The 10,000-nt window shown below is 38.6% G+C and overlaps 1 protein-coding gene across 1 annotated transcript in view; it reads right to left on the bottom strand.

The window, feature by feature from the left end:
- Nucleotides 1-4,900, bottom strand: part of LOC143038839 (major facilitator superfamily domain-containing protein 12-like) — a 69,588-nt gene extending 64,688 nt beyond the window's left edge. Inside the window, exon 1 of the mRNA XM_076208457.1 lies at nt 3,820-4,900. Coding sequence (XP_076064572.1) covers nt 3,820-3,960 — 141 coding nt within the window. The 5' untranslated portion in view covers nt 3,961-4,900. The remainder of the gene's footprint in view (nt 1-3,819) is intronic.
- Nucleotides 4,901-10,000: the final 5,100 nt, after the last annotated feature.

The following is a 10,000-nucleotide window of genomic DNA, read 5'->3' as shown; positions in this document are numbered from 1 at the left end:
ACACACACACACACACACACACACACACACACACACACCAGGAGGGAAATAGCTGTCGATCACGAGTCCAACACGTCATCCAAAGACCAAGTGAATACACACACACACACAAACACATACACGTGTGCGCACGCGGAAATCGTCAAGCCTCTTGGGTCTCGAACCCCTACTTTGGTTCTCCTGCGTTCGACCCTTGTAAATAAAGTATTTGTAATATACGTTAACATGTTTTCAGTTTGACGGACTGTGGCATCATTCTACGCTTTGGAAGACGCTATAAGATGACTAGTCGGTTAGTTAAAGGACTATTCCTTTTGTCGTATTCGTCATGGAAGCAATAATGGTTGTGATTGTTAGGAAACTATGCCACCCTCTCCCTATGAAATGGTGCAGTGAGTCGGTCACTCACACACGAGAAAGGAAGTGAAAAGAAAGGAAAGCGTATCAATACACTCACTGAACATACATTACTTACTGAATATTCATTTAAGACTTGATCAGTATTGAAGTTCTTTTCATAGTTATTGACACTCTCCGATTCATGTCTGCTATTGATTGGCGTTAATCTTGGAACAGTGAGCTTCATTCTGGTTTGCTACTTTATGGTAATTTTTTTTATTTGTGAACCAAAAAAAAAAAAGGGGGGGGAAGGGAAAAAGATCAAGGGATCTATTGTTTGCTGTGTCTACGCAGCACATTTCCGTCCACATGTAATGATGTACTTGAAACATTGTATATTCATTATTGTATACTGTACGTATGTTGTAAAAACCAAGTGTTCTGCTCGCTTGCTCGAGAGTTTTCCCGCTCTAAGTTGTTGGCGTCCCCAAGCGCACTTGCTTACCGGCTACCGCTCTCTGAGTGTTATGGTATAGCTTATCGAGTTTATCGGTTAACGGAACCTTTACGGTATCAAAATTTTAATGGTAAAGTACCGTTAAGGTTGTTACCGGTAAAACCTGTAACTTTACCGGTATCTGCCCACCACTACCAAGCGGGAAGTTTCTATTACGCCTTGCAAGCGTACGCACGTCTTTATCTGTTGTGCTAATTAATATATACAATTCGATCTTGTTTCATTACCCACCCTCATACATACACAGTGATACCGATTCATTATTATCTGTCTGATATAAATTACACTGCAGGTTTCCATTACAAAACGTGCTGACGATACGGTTATTGTAGGGGAAATCAGAGATGATAGTGCAAGTAATGATATATTTGTTATGGATGAATAACTTTGTATAATGGTGTTACAAAAACTATCTCAATTTAAATGTCAAAAAACAACTAAGGAAATGTTAATTTATTTCAGGAGGAAGAGTTACCGGTACCTATAACCAAGACAGACGTAGTAGAAAGAGTGTCTGAAATACTGTAAGTACTTGGGTAGAGTCATAGGCAAGAGGTTTAGTGCGACGTCACGCAGCCCGGCGACGCCGTTGTAGTTCGTTATTGGCAAAGTATCGTAGGGTATTACAAAGGTGGAGGCATGCCGACAGGAGACCTTTTGGTCTAATCTAGTCGGATGCGAAAAAAATCATAATAATATTAAAAAATATCATATAATAAAAATATAAATATAAATGTAAAATAAATTAAATAAATTTAATACGATAAAGGTTAAGGTTAAATAATAAATAACAAACAGGTAAATAGTAAAACAGAGTTAAATTCATGTAACAGTAAATTCATTCAGGACTTTTGACTTATTTTAAGGTATCTTGGAGAGTTATCGATTTATTGTTAGAGGTAGGGGAAAGGTGTTGTTTTAACCATTGTTTTTTCAGGGGAGATGTTGGTCATTATATAACGCTCTAGCTATCGTCAGGTGATTTTATTAAACTAACTGAGCTTGTCCATAATCTGGGCGCATCTGGCGACAACGTATATTACGACGTCTAGCTGACAAAAAAGTTTACAGCAAATGCGTGTAGAAGCCTCACCATCTCCGTATCCTAAGGAACATCAGTATAAAGAATGACATTAACCCATTGCTATACAAATGGCTGATAGAATTTGGTCGTATGTTTTTCACCGACTGTGTGGTACGACACACTAACGAGCAAAGATAAGGCGAAATTAATGAAGCGTGTTAAAACTGCACGTGATCTTGGTGCCAGCATTACGACGCTTGATGAGCTATATGTGAAGTTTCCCATGGTGCAGGTGCATAAGATTGTGAAAGATGCAAGTCACCCGGTTCATGAAGGGTATCAACTTCTGAGATCAGAGAAGAGGTTATCATTTCCTCTGGTACGTGCATTTAGATTCAATGTCATTCGTACCGGGCAGGATTAAAATGTTTAACTATAAACCCCTATGATAGTAGCCTCCTGCACTTAATGTGTTCTATTTTGTTTCACTGTGTTTTATTTTGGGTTTTTATGTTTTGTGTATTATTTGTGTACTTTTTTTTTGCATTTTAGTAATTTCTTTCTTGAACTGTACACCTAAATAAATTTAATTTTTGTCCGTGTGACGGAAATGACAGAGAAAAGTATCATTTATATCTCTAAGCTCCTTTACAAAGAAATGTAGAAAATATAAAAATTAATTTAAATCTTCAAATCATCATGCACTGAGAGAAAGTTGTACTCCTCCGTTATATAAAAAATGTTGAGCATCAATTGTACGTAATCTGTGTTATGATACTGGGTATATATATGAAATAAACAACCAAGTTTTTGCGTTCGCCTGCGCGCTGACGACTACATGCTCTATGTAAGATTTCCTGTATTGAGTCGTCTTTGCGCAATTATGACGTCAGCTGTTTTGAGGAATTCGGGGCAAGCCTGGTTGGCTTGTATTAACATTCAGCGAAGGAAGTGTAATGAGTTGTGCTTGACCGAATGTATTAAAAGATTGGAATATAGAGTGAAGTATTTGTAGAGTATGATCTTTTTCTAGCTGACATTAAATGAAACTAAGTTAAATGGAGACATCAGTTTTCTCTATTCAGTAAAGCAGTATAGGCAGGAACGAAAATATATACAAACGTTTATCAGTGTTTATAAGAAAGGCAATCGGCATGATGAGATCTTATGAACGAAAAGTGATGTGAGTATTTATAAATATTTTTGCCAGTCTCACAGCTGTAATTCTGAGTATTTTGAACCCCATAAATTAACAGTAAGTGCACACCTACGCGATATAGCATTAGAAAATTAGATATTTATTTTGTAAATTATAATACATCAACGTAATATACGTTCTTCTTGGCGGAAATCAATAACAGAAAACGTTGCTAAAAGCTATACATAAACGAACGACTTCGCGTCGACTCCTTCAGATGCCATCTTTGTTTTGATAGATTCGGAGGTCGAAGACGACGACGACGACCCTGATGACCTCTAGAATTACAGGTACCGCATTACTAAATGCAGGTTAGGTTAGATAGGTAGGTTAGGTTAGAATAGACGAATTTACCATACTTTAATTTCTTCGACCTCCTCATCTACCAAAACAAAATCGGTGTCTCAAACAATCGAAGCAGCTACGTTTGTGTATCGCTTTTAGCAACTTTTTCTGTTATCTCCGCCAAGAAAAATCGTATATTACGTTGATATATTATAATTTACAAAATTTATATTTAATTTTCTGTTGCTATATCGCGTAGGTGTGCACTTCGAATAGTTGACCAAAGGGTGGTGGATGGGAATGGAATGGGTGGAAGTAGATACGTGTATAGAGACTGAGAGAGAGAGAGAGATAGAGAGATATGGGGAGGAATAGAGACTGAGAGAGAGAAAGACAAAGACAGAGAGAGAGGGGGGGGAGATATGCGAAATTTTAATCAAAGGAAAGCTCACTTACCCCTAAGACGTACTGGAGGTAGACAAGAAGATAGGTGAACCACATGGAAGCGCAGAGGTCGTTGAGCACGTGGCCGAGTCCATAGCCCAGCTTAGTGCTCCTCTTCATGGAGCTCTTCGGTCCGAGATTGAAGAAGGACATGGTGTCGACTCGATGTACCTAAAGGTCACGCCCGGTTGGAGAACAGAGGCCGCGAGAGGACCAGAATGAAGGGTGGTGGGGTTGGTGGCTGGTATGGAGTGTGTTAGTAGCCTCCCGAGGATCCTTCAATGTCGTGAGAAAGTTGGGAGAGAGGACAAAGACCCCTCAGAGGGGAAAGAAAAGAAAAAAAAAGAATAAAAAGGAAAGTTTAAGAGATTCGTAGAGGAGATGAAAGGAAGAAGAGGGGAGGTGGGAAAAGGAACGACGCCAGGATATGTGGAGGAGGGAGAGGCGGAAGTGATGACTGTTCGGTTTCAGAAGGTTCTTAGGAGACTCATGATCCTCAGGGTTTCAGATATTCAAATCAAAGTCACCCTTGGCTCGTATCATGACGAGCGTCTCAGTAACTCCAACGACTCTTGACTTTACTTGTCTTTACTTTTTTCTGGTCTTATCCTTCAAACTCTTCTTTGTCTGCCTTCTCACTCGCCTTCTCTCGAACTCGAGAGAACGGGAACGAGAACGACGTCTTTGGGATGGCCTCTTGGTCTTCCTCGGGGTCGCACAGAGTGCAGATGGAGCTGCGGCCACGACTGTCCGCCCTCTATTCAGCAGTTGAGTCCACTACCCCCAGAAAGGAAAGCTTGTGCTAACGTGACTTGGTGCGAGGCGACATCAGGGGTTCGTATGGCTGGCTCCTCTCATTCTCTCTCTGTCTGTTTCTCTCTCTCTCTCTCTGTCTCTCTCTCTATTTCTCTCTCTCTCTGTCTTTCTCTCTCTCTCTCTTTCTGTCTTTATCTTTTTTTTTCCAGAGGAGGGAAATGAGCAAAACGTCTAATTTGTGTTGCAATCTGTGCTCTTCTTGGAGATATTTGCCTCCTGCCGTTCTGGGTTGGGCTTGTTCGGTTGCCTCTTCTTCGATGTCGTGGGCTCAAAGTCTGACCACTGAAAATAAAAGAAAAAAGAAAACGAGATCAGCATCAGAATAGGTGAAAACTTCCTAATCTCTCATTCCTTTCGTTACAAACGAAAAGAGTGTAATGTGCAGGTGGAATGAGAGGATAAAATCCACCCACTACGGAAGGACTCTATCGAGGTTTTGGTTGAATCCCCTCGTTTTACCGGGAAGAGTCACGCAGAGCTGAAAAGGAGATAGACGGGTGGAAGCTAGGACAAGTGCCACCAGGATACGGCTTGGTCCTATTGATGGAGGATCTACTTCTGCGGATACCCGAACCTGACCCGTAAATTATCAGCATTAGCCAAGCACATCTATCGTACTTGTTACACTAACACAATTTTGATTGCAATATATATTATATAATTTTTTTTTAATTTATATTTATATATATATATATATTTTTATCAGTATATAAATATATATTTAAATATATATATATATATATATAATATATATAGTATATATATATGCGATTATATCACAAAAACACGTGATTCAACCTTTGATAATGTCTTGAATAGACGAAAATAGTTCGGGTCACCCTTTAATCTTATTTTCCAACAAGTGGTTTGATTAATACTCACACACACACACACACACACACGCACACACACACACACAAACACACCACACACACACACTCTATAGGATAATATATATATTTGTTTATATATATATATATATATATATATAGATATAGATATATATATATTTATATATTATATATATATATATTTATATATACAGTATATATTTGACATTAAATGGACTGCTGGACAGCCATGACGTACAAGTATCTCGAGACAGGTCCGGATGTCCACAAAAACACACTATTCCTGATCATTTGTCGTTGTTACTGGGTGCCGAGTGGCGAGCCGGTTCACATTATATTTTGCACAATGCGAACTTGTGTTCGAGTCTAGAAGCTTCTGGTGACACCTACTTGCTCTTGAAGCCCGAGCACATGAACCAAAGGTGACGAACTTTGTTGCAGTTAAGCACCTCCTGGCGTGATTCCTCGCTTCACCATCTTAGGTCAGTGATTGTTAACCACAGTCCATCACCCCCTCGCCCGCCACGGTGTGGACAGATGGTCCCAAGTGGATCTACAAACCCGTCGATTTCAATCAGAGTTAACGTGATCCCCTCTGGGTCGAAGTGTAGCATGACAAGCAAGACAGCCGCAAATAAACAGGTTCTGACTTATTGCAACACACGATTGGATTCTGTCCTTCGGAGAGAAGAACTGAAGTCCCTGGAACGCCATCTTTCGCTGCGGTGGCGAATTTCCCAACATGACGACCTCGACCACGGAGCGTTGTTGTTTGTTATGCATAGAGCTAGGGGCGTTACCGCCGTACAGGTATTGCGTTACCGAAAATTCCGGGATGCATTTCCGTCAGTGCGTTACCGATTTTAATTTCCTTAGAGCGGCCCGCGTGACTGCGCGCGCGTGTATATATATATATATATATATATATATATATATATATATATATATATCTACATATATTGATATATATATATATATATTTACATATATATATATATATTTATATATATATATATATTTACACTGAGTTAAACACCACAGCATTCTCTCAATTATTTATCTTCTTCCTTATATTTTCAATTCTTCTCACTTTAGTTAGGAATTTTGGGTGGGTGATCGAAAATCAGTTGTCCAATGTTCTCAATTATATATAGCAAATTTGACGTTTCGACTTTCAGGGAGTCATTTTCATAAAATAGTTTCATTTTATCACAACACAATTACACAGAAACACAGAACAATTACTTTTTTCGGATCTGAACAGTGCGACGTCTTTCTCATATACATGAAAGGACTTACCAGTGGAGTGTGATGATGACCTTGATGATCTGACCCGACTTGATCGTCTATGGAGAGGGGGAGGGGGAGAGGGAGAAGGGGGAGGTGTAGGGGGGGGGTCGGGGAGGATTAAGGCGATGCCCGAGATGGGGATGGACATAATTCCACTTTGGTGGGATTATTTCTAACATGTCTCGATGAGTCTATTTAAACTTAGGGGAATGGCAGTTAATCTTATTATTCTTGATTGTATATTTAATGCTAGGAGCCCATTCCCTTAGTTTCAATAGCTCATCGAGAGAACCATGTGAGAAATAATTCCACCAATGGTGGAATTTATGTCCATCCCTCTCGCATCGCCTACCGCCCCGGCCCCCCTACTCCTCCACTCCCTCCCTCCCCCCCTTCCCCCTCTCCTTAGGACGATCTAGTCGGGGTTCAGATCATCATGGTCATCAAGCCACACTCCACTTAAAGTCTTTCCATGTATATGGAAAGACGTCGCACTGTTCAGTCCGAAAAATGTAATTGTTCTGTGTTCTGTGTAATTGTTGTTGTGCTAAATGTTAATTATTTTGAAAATGACTCCTTGAAGTCGAAACGTCAAATTTGTTATTACAATGGAGAAATTTGGTAACTGTTTTTTGTTCACCCTCCACAAGTCAGGTACTTTAGTGAGAAGAATTGAAAAATTATTAGGAAGAACACGATATATAATTGTGGTCAATGCTGTGGTGTTTAACTCAGTGTGTATCCAGGAGAACCTGCGCCCTAAGTATACGATATATATATATATATATCATATATATATTTTTATATATTACTATATATATATATATATATATATTTATACATATATACCGCTCTAAGGAAATTAAAATCGGTAACGCACTGACGAAAATGCACTCCAGATTTTTCCGTCAGGCGGCAATGTGCCCAGCTCTGGTTATACATTTATTCATAGTTGGCTTAAACTTCGAAATTAATAATGCAGTCATTCAGATATTTGTGAATTTTTACTCAAGACTAACAGATTCTAACCTAGCCTAAACTTATCTATCTAACCTGAACTACCTAAACTAACAAAATTTTCCTAACCAAAACAAACGCAACTTAACCCAACCAAACCTAACTTAACCTAATTTAACCAAACCTAACCTAACCTAATCTAACCTAACCTAAAGTAACCTAATCGAACCAAACCTATCTTAATCTAACCTAGCCCAACCTAACTGAATCTGAACTAAAATTGTCAACTCAAATTTATTGTTATCATTCCATTGCCTCAAAACTGGTGTATCAATAGTGTTTAAAAGACTTGCGTACTCGGTTCTACTGTGAAATTTTCCCTAGATGCTTAAACACAACTAAGTTAAATTCCATCTAACCTAACCGAACCTTACTGAACAAAAGTATTTCTCCCTATGTAAAGGTCTCCATCCGTACGAAAGTTGAGAAAATTTCATCCCAGACTACCCTTTTCTCAGGTCCGACCATCCGGGGCAGTATTAAAAGGAGAGAGGGAGAGAAAACTATCTGGCGCTCCATAGAATATTAAGGAAAAATATATGTTTATATATACAATTATCTGTATTGACACATTCACAGTTTATTTTATAAATTAGTTAGAAATAACTGCCCCGATCGTCGGATGAAAGCTTAAGTTGAATTAAAGTTCGAGTGTCTCCATTAAGGGGGGCCACCCACGAAAACTCCTTGGGCTTATATCTCGCTTCTAGTTCATTCAATTGCTTTCAAATTCTAATATGTTGTTTGTTTATATAAAAAAAAATGCTATTCTGTAAATTTCATCAAATTTGGGTGAATGGTAGTGGCTACAAAAAAGAAACTTTTTTCTTTTTCTTTTTTTTACCACAAAATTAATTTTTCACTTAATTGCTTTGAAAAAAATATCATAGAAACTTTGTTTATATATCTACATTTTGTTGGATTTGATTTTCAATTTTTTCTTTTTTTTGTCTTTGAAGGAATTTTTTTTTTTTTCGAATTTTTTTTTTTAGGTCTCCTGAATCCCGTTTTTTTTTTTTTTTTTTGACAAATTGAAAAATCTAATTCCAACAAAAAATTCTATTTTTGTTGAAGTATAAATTGATACCTAACATAAGTTGATCAGAGTTTTTACCGATTTTGTGAAATTATTTGAAGTTCAAAAAACAACATTTCGAGATATCGGCTTCTAAAGTTTTTTTCGGTTTTTTCCTTTTCCTGCCATGTGTATTCATCTGATTGGCATGAAATTTTCACATATGATTGTGTATATATTGTTGACTTGGAGAATGAAGAGAAAGGGGGGGTGACTGCTGTTGTGGCGTGGGTGGGAGTGGTGGCGGAGGAGGAGGTGATAAGCCGGACGGCGATAACACGCTCTCTCCCCTTCATCTCTGCTAATTTCTTCGCTAATTTCTCCTTGATCTGAAGAGTCTTGATGCCCTTTACTCTTCTTGAAGTTGGATATCCTCGATAACGTAAGCTTACGTTTGTAAGTCATCTTGCAAGACGAATATAAAAGAAATATTACAGGAACGCAGCATTGCGTTATCTGTAATGTCTCCGTATGTACTGGACGTGAGTAGCTAGGATTTACCACACGCATGCGGGGAAGAGATGCCATTTGTCGAAATTTATATAAAGAAAAAATTATTTTAATGATAGTTCTACATAGTTATAAGCATTGAATGATACCTCATTTTCTAGCGCACGCGTCAGGCTATGACGCAACACCCCGGGTCATTTAAAAATGGCATCTGAGGGGGAAAAAAATATTTTTCAGAAAAAAACTTCACCAAGTGATAGTTTCGGGTAGGACTGACATCTTGAGCCGATAAAAGTGAAAAGTGAAACTTTAAAAATATTCGTGAAAAATTCACCGGGGTGGCCCCCCTTAAGCAACGGGGCCACAGTAGCCTCTTTATCCACTCCGGCCCCTACCCACACCCTAAACTGAAAGAAATAGTCTATCTAAGGTCAGCATAAAGACACAACCCTTTTGAGACGATGACACACTTTACTGACTTCATTGTTACAAACATCAAACGAGTTAAATGGAGTTGTTGAGGAGAAGAGGAACGTTATTTTTCTGAAAGGCGTCAGGTCCATCTAGTTCCTCGGTGGAGACAATTAACCAGATTTCATTTTTGGCCAAAGCAAAATTATTTTAGTCCTTACACTGCTCTCAGCAGGGTAAGCATATTTCATGCTGGCCAGAACAAGGCAGTTTTAACCTTTAA

The sequence above is a fragment of the Oratosquilla oratoria genome, chromosome 2 (assembly GCF_046742065.1).
Source record: "Oratosquilla oratoria isolate Oo_2021 chromosome 2, ASM4674206v1, whole genome shotgun sequence".
NCBI lineage: Eukaryota > Metazoa > Arthropoda > Malacostraca > Stomatopoda > Squillidae > Oratosquilla > Oratosquilla oratoria.
Note: the sequence above shows the minus strand (reverse complement) of the source record. Positions and strands in the feature narration are given on the sequence as shown.